General features: G+C 44.4%; 1 protein-coding gene across 1 annotated transcript; it reads left to right on the top strand.

Moving 5' to 3' along the window:
* Positions 1–508: 508 nt before the first annotated feature.
* On the top strand, positions 509–12,004 carry LOC148474043 (olfactory protein-like). The gene is made up of 6 exons (XM_088459143.1): positions 509–601; positions 3,246–3,385; positions 4,037–4,107; positions 6,162–6,272; positions 6,696–6,797; positions 11,916–12,004. The coding sequence occupies exons 1-6, from the start codon at positions 509–511 to the stop codon at positions 12,002–12,004; spliced, it is 606 nt and encodes a 201-aa protein (XP_088315269.1).
* Positions 12,005–16,189: the final 4,185 nt, after the last annotated feature.

The raw sequence follows: 16,189 nt of genomic DNA on the forward strand, positions 1-16,189 counted from the left end.
TGTCACGCTAGAGGCATGCACAGCTCTTTCCACGATGGACACTGCGGCCTGTGGGTGGGATGGCTGGACATTTCCCCTAAAGCGGGACTGTCCTGCCGAAATCGGGCAGCTTGTGGGTTATGCATACATACAAGGGAAGATGTATCAAACCGTGGAGAGAGATAAACGTGACCCACAAATCCACTCCAGTCATTTTTCCAGCACCACCTGTATAGTGACTGAAGCCGATTGGGCATTTAAATTACCTGCCCAGGTGAGCCGTCAATCACACAGCCGGGACGATATATCTATCAGTGTGTACCCAGCTTAAGACTTTTGGCAAGCACCTTCCCTTAAGTGTGAAATCGATCACCCAGCATCCTGAGACCTTGTGTCTGCCATTACATAATGCACTTATCTCAACAATGGTCCTTTATATGCGCTGTCCATCGCTTGCCACTGATGGGTGTATAAATACCAGGGCTGGGCGTCGGACACCTCACACCAATATCTCACCACAGTCAGAACCATGTTCCAAGTCTCTGCCTTCCTCCTACTTCTGTCCTACTGCCAGTGTCATGCTGCGGAGGTCACCGTACAAAAGGATATTGACATGAGCAAAGTAAGTGAAAGGGGAATTATAACTTAATTATCCTATAACAAAAATATAAATATATAATGTTAAGATGTTATTCTGCACAAAACAACCCTTGTCTGCATGTCTGTATTATATGGGGGGGTCACCCCAATTAGGTGCAAAGACGGCGAGATGACATTATAACGGTATAGGAATGCCAGCAAAGTCACGGCAATTCGCCCCCATGCGGGCCAATCTTGCACGTTTTTGTAAAAGCTGTGAGTCCGGCGGAACCATAAGCACGGCGTATAGCCGCACCTACTCGTGTTGCCAGTAATTTGTACCTAACTGGATCGAGCCTTAGGAATGTAAGAGTCCATTTGCCCCATAACATCGATCTCAGATCCCATAAATATGATTGGAAGATGGTTTATATTGGCCTCTGGGTGTTTTTAGTTATCCTATGATCCATGGGGGGTATTAACGCCAGAGGGGGCCCGTATATAGCGGGCACCCTCCTCTATTCAGTAGCAACCTCCCGGTGCCGGCATCTCACTGGCAAACGGGTACCTCCTTCACTGTGGCACCATCTTCCCAGTAATATTCGGCAAGTTGTCACACAGGATTGCAAAGGCTCTGTCGCTGGGAAGATGGCGACACGGAGTAGGAGGAACCCGCTTGTCAGCACAAGGTAAGTGTGCAGGTAGTGAGGTGTGAGGCCCCCCTGGACCCATCATAAAAATAACCTATGCTATGATCAGCATAGTGCCTCTAGTGGCCGAGCGATCACATAGCATGGTGAATTACTGTCTTGTTTTACTAAGGAATAACAATTAAGCATTTTTAATTAAATTAGTTATTCCAAATATTATGTTATGTTTAACAGAATATCATTCTAGCGATATTTATCATATAGCAAAAGTCACACAATAATACAAGCAATACCACAATGTATATAGTATTTGCAATACAAAGTATTAGGAATTCCATTCTATGGGGGGAATTCAATTCCGTGCGATGCTGAATAGTCCTGGAGGGAGCTCCCGCAGCTATTCAACTCACCGCGCTGTTTGGGCGGCTAAAGGATTTCTTCTCACACCCCCCTGGGGATGCGAGGAGAAATCCGACAAAAGTTTAGGGCTCACAGCTGTTTTCCAGCTTACAGCCGCACAGTCGGCACTTCAGTCGGAGAATGCCGGTCCTCCCGACTAAACACCCAGGTTAAGTTGCGAGAACCGCCATTCTCTGACTTAATCAATTCCTGACCAGGCACACAGCGCGGTGTATTGAATAGCTGCGGGAGCTCGTTCCTGCGGCTATTCATCATCGCATTGAATTTAATCCCCCCCCCCAGTATTCTAGTACAGTACGTATTAGAAGCTGGTTTGACTTGATTTGGGAATACTCAAAGTAGCGTTAATTCAATAACACTTCTCAATGTATACTATTTTGTGGGGCGAACTAACAGCTACGACAGTGTTTCCCAAACTTGGTCCTCAAAGCCCCTTACAGTCCAGGTTTTAAGGATATTCATGCCACCAGGTGGTTAAATCAAAATGACTGAGGTGCTAAATAATTAAGTATTCTCTTCTCAAGCATAAATATCAAGGATATCCTTAAACCCTACATGCCTACACTCCCGGAACCTGCTGGAGGCTTCCGATTTTTCGGGTAATCCCCCTCACCCCTGGAAGGGTAGGCACTTCTCCCGCTTCCTGCCCACTTCCTAGAGAATTTTCCTGGAGATCGGCGGTCCGCGGAGTAGGGGGCGGGGCTTAATGATGTGATTGTATAAGAATCGCGTCATTTGGCACCGCCCCTATTTAAATATGCAGTATATGCAGCAATTTACTGCGAAGGGTGGAGCTTAATGACGTGAAAAGTCCCCCCATCACCTCCCACCTGCTTCTCCTCCTCGGGCTGCTCCTGCAGACAAAGAACGAAAAGTAGGTAAGTAATAAGTATGCCTTACATTCATGACGGTTACGTCGGGTACACACACTAGATGAAATGTCGCCAGATCCGGAGGATTGGAGCAACTAGTGTGTACTCGCTATGTCGCTGACGATGTGCGCTCCTGCACGTCGTCAGCGGCATCCTCCATTGGCTCCGCATGCAGGTCCAACGGGGGATATCGTTAGCGCGGGCCATCTGGCGAATGCAGATTGGCCCCCGCCGTCGCTGCCGGCATCAGCAAGCGTGTATATGCTCCCTCGTCGGGTCCCGTCACTAAAGATGGCAGGCACACTAGACCTTGTCTATGTTTACCCGGCTTTAGGGAGCTTTGAAGACCAAGGGGTCTATGTACTAAGCCTTGGAGAGAGAGAGAGAAAGTGGATGGAGATAAAGTACCAACTAATCAGCTCCTAACTGTTTTTTTTTTCAAACACAGCCTGTAACGTGACAGTTAGGAGCTGATTGGTTGGTACTTTATTTCTGACCACTTCTCTCTCTCCAAGGCTAAGTACATAGACCCCCAAGTTTGGGAAACAATAAATTAGGAGAATGAGACTATGCATTCACTAAGACCGGGTGAAAACACTGAGGCATGAGGCATCAGGTGCCTCAGTGATACCAGGTCACTAAAATTGTTATGCAGAGGTCTGATTGAAGCCCTGGAAACTAGTTCCAGTTGATCACCCCCCTAAGCACGAGCTGTCGACAACCGATATCTTTTGTATATCCGCAGTTCGTGGGCCAGTGGTATGGAATCGCCGCAGCGTCCAACTGTCCCATGTTTCAGAAAATGAAGACAGACATGACTCTTCCTATCATTGTGTACAGCTTGGACAAAGACAATAACATAAAATTCTCAGTCGCCTTCAAGACGTAAGAACATACTCTCCCATATTGTATGCCTCCCCTCTGGGAGTTCCAAATGCGTACCTCTGATTTAGAGGCAATGAGCAGGACCCACTATGTCATCCCATAATCCCTTCCGCGTTGTATAATGTGCTATAGATGTTGCCCATAGCAACCAATCAGATTAACATTTAACTAGCACCTTCTGGAAGATAATAGCTAGAATCTGAGTGGTTGCTATGGGCAACATCTCCATTTCTAGTAAAAACTCTCACTTTAGTAAATATACCCCTTAGAATACTGAACAGCAGGGATGGACAAATGTTTTTTTTTTCAATGTTGAAAAGATTTTTTATTTTTTTTTGTTTTATTATCGTCTATGTTTTTACCAGGTTGTTTTTATTCCTGAGCCTGAAAGGCCAAATCTGGGCTATCAGTTTCACTGCGCATGCATAAGCAGATTAGCCAGGTCACGCGTGCACATATCCTAAAGCGTTAATTTAACCCTTACCACTCCAGGCCATATACTCAGCCACCCCAGAGATAATTTCATAATAAACTGCGGTGGTAACTTATGATCCTTATTGCCGCGGTCTGATAATTAAGCACCTGTATATAATAATAACATGAGGATATGACAACAACTATATATCATTTTTTTCCCCCCACACTTTTCAGACCCAAGGGTTGCCAGCAAATGGACGCCGTATATGAAACCATCACTAGCGGACACTACAGACACAACAGCAGTAAGTACCTGCTGTCTCTCGCTGCAGATCCCAAATCGTGTATCACTTTCCATAGCGTATAATGCCAGGTAAAATTATTTGCTCATACACTACTGTGCCACTCTCATATAATATTATACCTAGACACACAATATAATATTATACCTAGACACACAAGCGGGACAAAATAAGCCTCGTCCCACCCAACCTCTGTCCTAATACCCCCAAAACTACCACTTTTGGGCAAAACTCCTCCCTTTAAAGGGCAGTCTGCTCCGCCACAATGGGGATGGTAGGTATAAAATACTGCATGTAAGTAAGTAATTGGGAGTCTCAGCCAGAAGTCGGTATAAACACAACAGAGGGGTCAGGCTGTAGAGGATTGATTAAAATAATGCTAACTTCACATGCAAAAGGCTATAAATTAGTAGATCTTATCTTACTGTTATATAACAATGTTTACGACAGAAGATTCCAAACTCAGGGCCCTAGTCATCATCGGAGGCCGTATGGCCCCTGAAGATTATAATGGTCACGCTGCGAGGGACTCGCAGCGGGGGAAACTGGACACCGGAGCAATTCATCATTGCTCCGGTTAGGGGACAGCTGCTCCGAAAAGCAGCTGTCCCCTCGGTTAGTATCGCAGCTACAGATGTAGCTGCGTTACTTACCTCCTCCCCGGCTATGCATGAGTGACCAGAGGTCGGTAGTGAGGAGGCGGCGGAGGGATCCGCTCGGATCACTCTTGGCATCCCCGGAACTCCTTCCCATAGGAAGGAGCGGGGCTATGCGAGCAAGCGCCGTCTGAAGATGGCGCTTGTTCTCGGAAACAAACTCCGAAAACTTTCAGTGCAGCCTATTGCTATTAAGCACAGCCCCTGACCGTCCACGGGCGCCGCTCCACAGTGGCGCCCCCCATCGTTCCGGTGCCTATGATGCTTGAGCACAGGTGACTCAATTGGTACCTCGGTCAATATGATTTAACCACCTGTGCTCAACCATGGATCCCTCTAAAACCTGAACTGTTGGGGTGCTTTGAGGACAGTGTTTGGTAACCTCTGGCTTAGGAGCTTGTTATTTTAGGGTACACCATAGATGTTAGTGATAGCATTAGGCCATGCTGTCCTGCTTTATGCAGAACAGTCCCTATTTGAGGAGCAGCGTGGGGGGTATTTTAGGGGACGGAATTCCTGGCACTTTTTTTCTGGAGCACCCCCAGAGACATGGACAGCCCCAAAATGAATTGACTACACACCCAAAAATGTCAATGAGACACTGGGGTAAATTTACCAAGATGGGAGTTCTATTTAAGAAGTGATGTTGCCCATAGCAACCAATCAGATTCTACTTCTCATTTATCTAGCACCTTCTAGAAGATAATACCTGGAATCTGATTGGTTGCTATGGGCAACATCACTTCTTCATAGAACTCCCATCTTAGTAAATTTATCCCACTGTCTCAATTTTCATGGAGACAAAAGGGAAGATTGGTAAGAGCAATGTCATGGTCAGTCATGAACAATTACAGGACCACTAAACCTTGGCTTGTACATAAATATGGACTGCTAACAAAGATATATTAAAAGCTTTGGAAGCTAATAAGAGCGGAGTATATACACAAGGTAAATGTGACTGATCATGGGGATGGGGGGGGAGGAGGATATTTTCATACGCACAGCAGACTTCCTGTCAGTAATCCTACTGTTGAATAAATATAATGCAATCAGCAACACTAGGCAGCTGGTCTAATATCACAGCATCTGTGGCCAAATATCAGTCCGCATGCCCGATATAATAATCTTATCTATAGTTTTCTGTTGCAGCAAAAATATTGGAGTAATAACAGAGAACTCGGGTTATTTACTAAAAACTGCTCATAGCTGCAAATCAGCTCCAAGACCATGATGACCAATCAGACACGTGCTTTTATGGTCTATCGTGCATGAAGCAGACGAAGGCCTTGCTTGTGGTTGCCCTGAGTTACTGCACAAATGAGCAGCGTTAGTAAATAATCCTCTGCGTTCTTGCGTCTCTGCACATCTTCCGTGATAACAGGCGCTGTTATTTCCACACAGAGCACGGAGATAACGAAGTCATCATTGTCGGGACAGACTACACAGGATTTGCCCTGGAATATACAAAAACGGTGCATGAGAATAATCCTTGCATATCCCTTAAGTTATACGGTAAGGTTTCCAAAACAGGGAAATACAGAAGTGTGCATCCTAGGATAATAATATATATTAGCAACAAGGTATTGGGTTGTTGCTAGCCATTTTTTCTCCTTGTGGACTGTTGTTCTAGTCCTGGACATGGATTACTGCAAATATATCCCTTACCGTGACTTTTGAGTCCTGCGGGAGAAAAGCACTATAAAAATAAAAATTATTATTATTATTGTGCAGGGCCATATGGGTAACTAAGAGCTCCTGCAGTTCCAGGAAAGATATAATAAGTAGGTATTAGCGGTGGATGGGGACAATTGCTATGGAGGCCAGCCAGGGCTCAGTACAGTATCGGTCCACCATTTTTATACCATGGGGTTGTGATGCACACTGCCATAATTTACGCAGTGGCGCCTCCTCTTCAATACTGTGTTTCTTACTCAGGGAGAGGGATGAACATGCCGGATGATGTGGAACACAGATTCATGGAATTCAGCAATGGCCTCGGCCTGAAGAAGGATGATACGGTGGTGTTCAGTAAAGGAGGTAACTGTACAGCATTGTGTTAAATGTGGTTGTAAAGTGGATTTATAATAGGATTATAATAAAAGATATTTGCCTATTTTGTCCTGCCTCAGTTCTGCGCAGGACTTGGGAGCTCATTCAGAACCGTTCGCCCGATGCGTATGCAAGTTTGGGAAGACAGGCGATCGCACGGCAAGGCATTAGCACGCCCACTATGTCTTGGCGTGCGATTGCATGGTGTATGCAGACGCCCACCAGCCAGTATTGACGCCCACTTGCGCACGTCATCTCCAGTAAGTGTACGCAACCATCGGTACATCGGGTACCATTAGGTGCGATCGCAGCGCTTGTGGTTGACCATACCCTCCCACAAGCACTGCGAGCACTTCAGTGTAAAATCCAGCCAGGTGTACTATGACACTGCCTCTTAATTATACATGCCCCTGACATGGCGTTGAGACGCTCAGGCACGCCTGCGTTTCGCACCTCCATTCCCCCGTTTTTAATGGCCAGCCCCTGTCACCACCCACAAACGGCCGCTCCTGTCACTCGCTCTGCTGGGCTGTCTATGCGCAGCGAGAGAACGCTTCCCGATCTCTCGCATTGGTTCGCGCAAGCACACTGCAATGCATACGCATGCGCAGATTGCGAAAATCGTCTGGTTAGGAACAAACGCATCCTAGCGAGCGGGTCTGAATCAGGTCCTTGGTGCAAAGGAGATACCACAGATCTCACCTGGGGCGGGATGCAGGATGTATTTTAATTTGAATGTGATGCATCCCGACAGTCATCGCAAGCAAGATGGCATTTAATAGTGCTGTATGCTTCAAATAAATCACAAAAGGCCGCACTCCCGGTTAGAGCTGCCCTTTCAGATAGACGGATTTCCAGGTTTAGGACCCGAGACTCCTCCTGAACATGTAGCGAGTGCCAGAAGCCCCCCGCCCAGGGTGCTGGGAGGTATCCAATTGTATCCCTCTCAGGGGGAGTTGCAAATAGAAACCGATGGGCTTCTATTGGGCGACGCCATCTAAAGATGGCATTGCCAACCGCATCCAAGCCCCAGACTGTATCACATTCCAGAGCTTTATCTATAAGCGGTAAGCGCCCAAATCTCTGAAAACTTAATTTTCTGAGGTTTGACCGCAAAATCTCTCCCTATCATAAATGAAGGCTGTCTCTGAGTGAGGCGTCCTTATTATACTTAGTGCAGGAGGTGGCTGTGGAACTTATAAGATGCCGGCTCCATACTTTCACCTGAGGGTCTGGGAAGTGGGTATTGGGAGTGGTGGTCGCGGGCAGTAGACTGAAGTTTTTCCTGGGTTGTCGGGAAACCTTGCCAGGCCCTGAGGGGGAAAGCTTCCTACTGTAGCTTCTGAATACTGTAATATTATTGGCTCGCCCTACCAGAGATCCCATTGGTAACCCTTAAAGTTCTGGGCCAGTATCATCAAGGCAGCTGACTATTATATTGACAAATTGCGGCAATAGATTTCTTTGGTTATTCAGCCTTATGGCTGCATATTAATAATACGGTCCCTCCCTCTCATACACTGAGATAGTGTGGGGACACCGGTATTTAATTGTCATCACCGAACCCTTAAATGCAATGGAAGGGAAGAGACAGGAACACATGATGTCATGAGGTCACATGACAGCACGTCATAGTAAAAGTTATAGGTGGGTAGGTACATGCATATAAATGGAAGTCACCCATGGGTGGAAGACCCTATTCTATGAAATAAATCCTGCTGAGCAGGAAAAAAAAACTCCAGTTAGATTGTACCATGGTACCAGCTACCATGGGTCTGATTGTACGCTATTGCATTCTTAACCGTGTTCTTGCTCGCAATGTATAATATGCTAATGCCCGCTAACAGACTCCCTGCCTGAAATAGTGTGCGACGGACTGAGCAAATGTTGCCTCACCCATTTCCCCTATCAGCGTTGTGTGCAAATCCTTCACCATCAACAAAACATCGGCCGAACATCGACTCAGTCCTGGGCTGTGCAGCTCAACTCTCTCTCTAAAGCTGGCCTCCAAGATTGTAGTTCTGCGTTTGGGAACGCAGCTGCGAGCTCAGACACGACCTCCATCTTAAATTTATGTTCGTGTGTGCATAGTGAGACTTTCCATGGCGTTTTGCGCATGTCCAGTAGCAAACAATCGCTAAACTGCGTAAACATCGGCTTAGAAACAATCCCTATGTGCGCCAATAATGCAAGGTTAGACAAATATGGCTCTATGGCACTCTCTAGTGGTTGAAATAGAAAATGCAGTTGCTCTATGACTAATAGGCCCACATTGTAATGAACAGCATCATACTGAACGTTAATATAATGGACCTAGTAAATAATTGTATAAAATAAACAGAAATGCGATCAACATAAGGGGATTGTGCTGCTGAAATCCATTTTCTATCATTTCTAGATGGTATTTTGCAAAAATAAATTTGGCAACACACTGAAATTGATGGTTACAGATTTAGAAAAATTAAAAGTAGCTGTAAAATGCACAAATAAGTCCCACAAATTGCGAAAAAGAAAAAAAAAGCAACACCCCTTACTTCATTCAGCTTTCTCTACAGTAAGTCAGTAACACCCGCCACTGAGAGGCCGCCGTTTTCTGATCTGAGCAAACCCTCACTAGAATACAGGCTATTCATTCTCATGTACATGAGCCCATCCAATAAAAATGGCCGCCCACATTGTGCACCAGAAATGGTTACACGTTATTTATGCCCAAGGCAGGAATGACAAGTTTGGTGACGGTGAAAATAATAGCATGCTAATCTGTGACGTGATCTCTTGTCTTTCATCTCTTTCCAGAACAATGTGTGCCCCATGCAGTCTAGGTGAGTTCTCCATAACGCACTATTTATTTCCGAAAATTTTTTAAAAATGTTTTCTCTTGTGTAAAGTTAAACTTAGGGGCGGATTCAATTAGCCGTGTAAAGCAGAGATCGTCGAAAAGCGCAATGTTTTTGCCTCATTCGCGTTTTGAGGCAAAGTTTTTGCCTGCTTACTCAATGCGCGCTCCTGCTTTCAGCCCTATTCAATTGTAAAACAGGCGAAAAGGCATATATGCGAATGCAGCGAATAGCGGAACAGGCGAAAAGGTCAGTATTTTGTGAGGAAATCAGTCTGTACCACCAATAAAGCATAACTAACCTGGGGAATCAATATAGAGGTGTATTATTAGCCAGAATAAAAGTAATTAGGGATTTTATATTGAGTGAAAGGGCTGTTATATGCATATTTGTACAATTGTGGAAAAATGATATTAAGCAATGTCTTTCCTGAAAAATAATTGCTGCAGTTACATTAGGAGTAGATGTAAATGGATACTAGTATGTTTTGTGGTTTGGAAAGTGCAGAATTTTTTTTTTTTTTTAATACAATCCTAAAAACACCTGTCCCATCCATAGAGCACCCCAAAATAACTATCCCAGCACTTTAACCCAATTTTCAAACACTTTTTGCATTTTCACCCCAAAAATTAAAGTTTTTTTTTTCTTTTTGTGGGTGGGGGGGAGTTAAGATTCCCCCCCCCTGATTAGTCATTAGGGGGGAGAGGGGTGTCCAAAGGGTTCTGAATCAAGTCCCCCCATTTTTACCCCAAAATATTCATTTCTCCTGCCTTTGGGTAGAGAAACATTGTCGCCTGTTTTTGCCTATGGAGTCTTCAGCTAGGCGTAAACGTCCTGGAATTGAATAGGGCGATACATCGGAAACAGGCAAAAACCGCATATCGGCGAACACTTTTTGCAGATCGCGGCTTTTCGCCTCTAAATGGATACGGTACTTAGTGGGACAGTAGGAAGCCTCATGTGCAGTGAGAGTGAATGGGCGGCAATGAATGGGTACACAGTACCTTGGCCCTAGTTGTGGGCCCGGCAGTGGCAATTATAGCGGGTGATATCCATAGCAGGTGTGGTCCTCAGAAACGGATGGGTGGTAACCATCGATGTTTCTGATCCGATGGAGATGCTTCTTCCATTCGATGCAGAGATTGAGGCGGTTGCAACCATTACACGGTACTTTCCGATGGCTGCTGACGTCACTCCTGCTGCGAACACCAGGAATTAGTGTCCATAGCAAAGGTCCTTGCAAAAACTACAGCTGTTCACTGCACTAACCCACCAGCATACCATCGATGGGGGGGAAAGGAGTTTGCGGGGACAAGAGGCGGCAAATGTGCGGTCACACTCTACGGGTATTTTTTTGCAAAAAATACCCTGAGAAGTGCGGGGATAAGGATTCAGGGACAGAGACCCTGATTCGGAGCCGGACGCTCTGAAAGAGCGCTCGCTCTGAATCAGGGCTTTTTTTTTTTTTATGGAGCGGCCTCCTGGCCGCTCACATAGCTGTGGGTGACCACCCACAGCTATTGCGAGCAGCCAGGATGATGGTCAAGACCATCGCGACCATCGGGCTTGCGACCAGACCCTTGTGGTAGGGTCTCGTGGCCGCAAGCCCCAGAGAGCTTCTGGCTCTGATAGAGCTGGAAGCTCTCTCACTGACATCACTGGTGATGTCAGTGGGGCCGCCCACAAACAGCAGGCGTTCGCATGGGAACGCCTCAGTTTGTGAAGCCACCCCCCCGCCACGCCTACAAGACGGGACGAGCTGTCGATCAACATCGACAGCCGCCCCCTTTGTAGTGAGCCACGTAGCTAATGCTTTTTGCGCTCGTGCGTGCACACTGGGCCACCATCAACCAGCTTTCTCGCGGGCTCTGTCCCTGCATGCGATATTTGATGCATCCTTGCAATATGTATTCAAATATCGCATTGCGAATTTGGGCAAATTTATCACATCAGAGATGCGGATTGTGATAAATAGAGCCCTTAATCTTTAAGGCTAATTACTATGAGCATCATCCAATATGTAGGAGGCAGCATTTACACAATAATAGTCAGATCCAACACGTCACGCGTATGAGAGCATTTAATGGCAGAATTCCGTAATGTGCCACATAATGGTACTTTCCTGGTCCTGCTGCTGATACAACGTCTCCCAGTTAGTAAGTCCTATCACCCAGGTTCATCTTTTCTAAATATTGACTGTACGAGTCTGCCTGCAGGTGAGTGCTCGCTGTCCCAATGACCCCTGACCTCTAGCGTTTGTGTTTTGCAGGAGAGATTGCACCAAGTGAACCCTTCGCTTTGACCCGCCGCTCACAATCCATTCCCCGTCCCCCTTCTTGCTCCTATTTCTGTCTCTGATCCCTTTCAAAGAGGAATAAAACAATTCAACAAAACAGAGTTGTGTCATTTATTATTATTAGGCTGTTATTTGGGGTGAAGGTGCCAGGCTGGGCAGCAGCCATCTTCATAGGTGCCAGCCGTCACTCATTTCCACAAACAGTTCTAGGTCTGGGCTTTTTAAAAAACAGTTGTACGGCCATGACAGATAATAGGATAAACTGCGCTCTAATACTTATGCTGGGACATAAGGTAATAACACATATGGATAAGCATAGAATGTATTTTAATTACACTTGAATAATAAAAAATATATAAAAAAACAATTTGCATAAACATACATTTATAGACATAAAAGGTACTATATATATATGAGAGAGGGAGACATATAGCTCTTCTAATACCCAATCTTAGTATCTGAGTTAAAACAGAAAAAAAAAATATATATATATATATATATATATATATATATATATATATATCACATTTGTATCAAAAGATTGGAGTTGATCAGACTCCTGTGGTGACGTTGTATCCCAATAACTTGGATACAAATTGCAACATAGAAACTATTAAACCCACATGATTCGGGGCTGTAGTGCACAACCCATGTAATAGTTATTGTGTCCAAGAATTCTTGAAAGATTCCTGGGTGGACAGAATCAATTGTCTGTCATAAATTAATAACTCTTCCTATCGATGTTAATCAATGATATGGTTCAAATTAAGCCCGTCACAGTGATTGATATAAGGCTGTAGTGTTGAAAAGGATCTCAAATCAGAAAATCCCATTCCAGTTATAATTTGGAGAATGAGTCCAGTCCTAGATTTTAATGTAGGCAACTAAACTGATTGATGTATACTGGTTCCATATACGACACTTGAATGGGCGATTTGAAACCAATATGTCACCGACTAGCTGTACCAGTACTGTACTTGTGGAGGATCAACACGGTACACTGAAATAGCTAATTGTACTGGGAGGTGACACTCACTTGCCGCTTCTGTCTCTAGACAGCCGATTAGCATAGATCAGCCAAGGGAGTGGGATCACTCACAATTTTGCCTAAGAACACAGCCATGAATAAAGAATGGCACCAAAACATCCTCCAGGAGCAACTTCTCCCAACCATCCAAGAACAGTTTGGTGAGGAACAATGCCTTTTCCAGCATGATGGAGCACCTTGCCATAAGGCAAAAGTGATAACTAAGTGGCTCGGGGAACAAAACATAGAAATTTTGGGTCCATGGCCAGGAAACTCCCCAGACCTTAATCCCATTGAGAACTTGTGGTCAATCCCCAAGAGGCGGGTGTACAAACAAAATCCCACAAATTGTGACAAACTCCAAGCATTGATTAGGCAAGAATGGGCGGCCATCAGTCAGTATGTGGCCCAGAAGCGAATTGCAGAGGTCTTGAAAACTAATGACTCTCTGCATAAACTTAATGTTATTGTCAATAAAAGCCTCTGACACTTATGAAATGCTGTAATGTTACTTCAGTATACCATAGTAACATCTGACAGTATACCATAGTAACATCTGACAGTACACCATAGTAACATCTGACAGTATACCATAGTAACATCTGACAGTACACCATAGTAACATCTGACAGTATACCATAGTAACATCTGACAGTACACCATAGTAACATCTGACAGTATACCACAGTAACATCTGACAGTATACCATAGTAACATCTGACAGTATACCACAGTAACATCTGACAGTATACCATAGTAACACCTGACAGTATACCATAGTAACATCTGACAGTACACCATAGTAACACCTGACAGTACACCATAGTAACATCTGACAGTATACCATAGTAACATCTGACAGTACACCATAGTAACACCTGACAGTATACCATAGTAACATCTGACAGTACACCATAGTAACACCTGACAGTACACCATAGTAACACCTGACAGTACACCATAGTAACACCTGACAGTATACCATAGTAACATCTGACAGTACACCATAGTAACATCTGACAGTATACCATAGTAACACCTGACAGTATACCATAGTAACACCTGACAGTATACCATAGTAACACCTGACAGTATACCATAGTAACACCTGACAGTACACCATAGTAACACCTGACAGTACACCATAGTAACACCTGACAGTATACCATAGTAACACCTGACAGTACACCATAGTAACACCTGACAGTACACCATAGTAACACCTGACAGTACACCATAGTAACACCTGACAGTACACCATAGTAACATCTGTCAGTTTACCATAGTAACATCTGTCAGTTTACCATAGTAACACCTGACAGTACACCATAGTAACACCTGACAGTATACTATAGTAACATCTGTCAGTATACCATAGTAACATCTGACAGTATACCATAGTAACACCTGACAGTACACCATAGTAACATCTGTCAGTACACCATAGTAACACCTGACAGTACACCATAGTAACACCTGACAGTATACCATAGTAACATCTGTCAGTATACCATAGTAACATCTGACAGTACACCATAGTAACACCTGACAGTATACCATAGTAACACCTGACAGTACACCATAGTAACACCTGACAGTACACCATAGTAACACCTGACAGTACACCATAGTAACATCTGTCAGTTTACCATAGTAACACCTGACAGTACACCATAGTAACACCTGACAGTATACTATAGTAACATCTGTCAGTATACCATAGTAACATCTGACAGTATACCATAGTAACACCTGACAGTACACCATAGTAACATCTGTCAGTACACCATAGTAACACCTGACAGTACACCATAGTAACACCTGACAGTATACCATAGTAACATCTGTCAGTATACCATAGTAACATCTGACAGTACACCATAGTAACACCTGACAGTATACCACAGTAACACCTGACAGTATACCACAGTAACATCTGACAGTATACCATAGTAACATCTGACAGTATACCATAGTAACACCTGACAGTACACCATAGTAACACCTGACAGTACACCATAGTAACACCTGACAGTACACCATAGTAACACCTGACAGTATACCATAGTAACACCTGACAGTATACCATAGTAACACCTGACAGTATACCATAGTAACATCTGACAGTACACCATAGTAACACCTGACAGTACACCATAGTAACATCTGACAGTATACCATAGTAACATCTGTCAGTATACCATAGTAACACCTGAGAGTACACCATAGTAACATCTGTCAGTTTACCATAGTAACACCTGACAGTACACCATAGTAACACCTGACAGTATACTATAGTAACATCTGTCAGTATACCATAGTAACATCTGACAGTACACCATAGTAACACCTGACAGTACACCATAGTAACACCTGACAGTACACCATAGTAACATCTGTCAGTATACCATAGTAACACCTGACAGTATACCATAGTAACACCTGACAGTATACTATAGTAACATCTGACAGTATACCATAGTAACACCTGACAGTACACCATAGTAACACCTGACAGTACACCACAGTAACATCTGACAGTATGCCATAGTAACATCTGACAAAAAGGTCTAAAAACACTGATGCAGCAAACTATGTGATAACCAATAGTTGTGTCATTCTCATAACTTTTGGCCCCGGCTGTAGTCCCTGGAATTGTCCCTGTTTTTAAATTGGGACAAACTGCACAATAAAAATTACTATTTATCTTTGGTTCTATTAGAGGTGATTCTTGCCAGCTATGTTATGTTATAAGCTTCTGGGGGGGACATGCTGTATTAAATATGCTAAAGAGGACAAGTGATGGGGTTTCCCAATTCCCACAGCAACCAATCAGCTAATGCCCATCATTTTATAGAATGCACCAGGGGCGTATTTATAATGGGTCCAGGGGGGCCCACACCACACACCCTGCACCCATATTATACTTACCGCTCTGGAAGTCCCACATTGGCGTTTGGGTCAGCACTGTAAAAAACGCCTGGAAAATGGCTGCCGCGAACATTTTCCCAGTGTTTTGCGCATGTGCATATGGAAAACACCAGGAAAATGGCTGCCGCTGTAGACTCTGGGAACAGACTAGAGCCCAGAGTCTACCGCTGCAGCGCTGCTGGCCGCTGGAGAGATAGGAGGGGGCCCCGGACGGGGACTGCACATGCCTCTCTTGAAATGCCCATGGAATGTACTAAAACACACATATATATATATATATATATAATAT

The sequence above is a fragment of the Taudactylus pleione genome, unplaced genomic scaffold (genome assembly GCF_031769625.1).
Source record: "Taudactylus pleione unplaced genomic scaffold, aTauple2 ptg000897l, whole genome shotgun sequence".
Taxonomy (NCBI): Eukaryota; Metazoa; Chordata; class Amphibia; order Anura; family Myobatrachidae; genus Taudactylus; species Taudactylus pleione.

Coding starts and splice junctions, on each gene's coding strand:
- LOC148474043 (XM_088459143.1), top strand. CDS start 509: ATGTTCCAAGTCTCTGCCTTCCTCCTACTTCTGTCCTACTGCCAGTGT. Junction 3,386..4,036: donor TTCTCAGTCGCCTTCAAGAC/GTAAGAACATAC, acceptor CACACTTTTCAG/ACCCAAGGGTTGCCAGCAAA. Junction 6,273..6,695: donor CATATCCCTTAAGTTATACG/GTAAGGTTTCCA, acceptor TTTCTTACTCAG/GGAGAGGGATGAACATGCCG.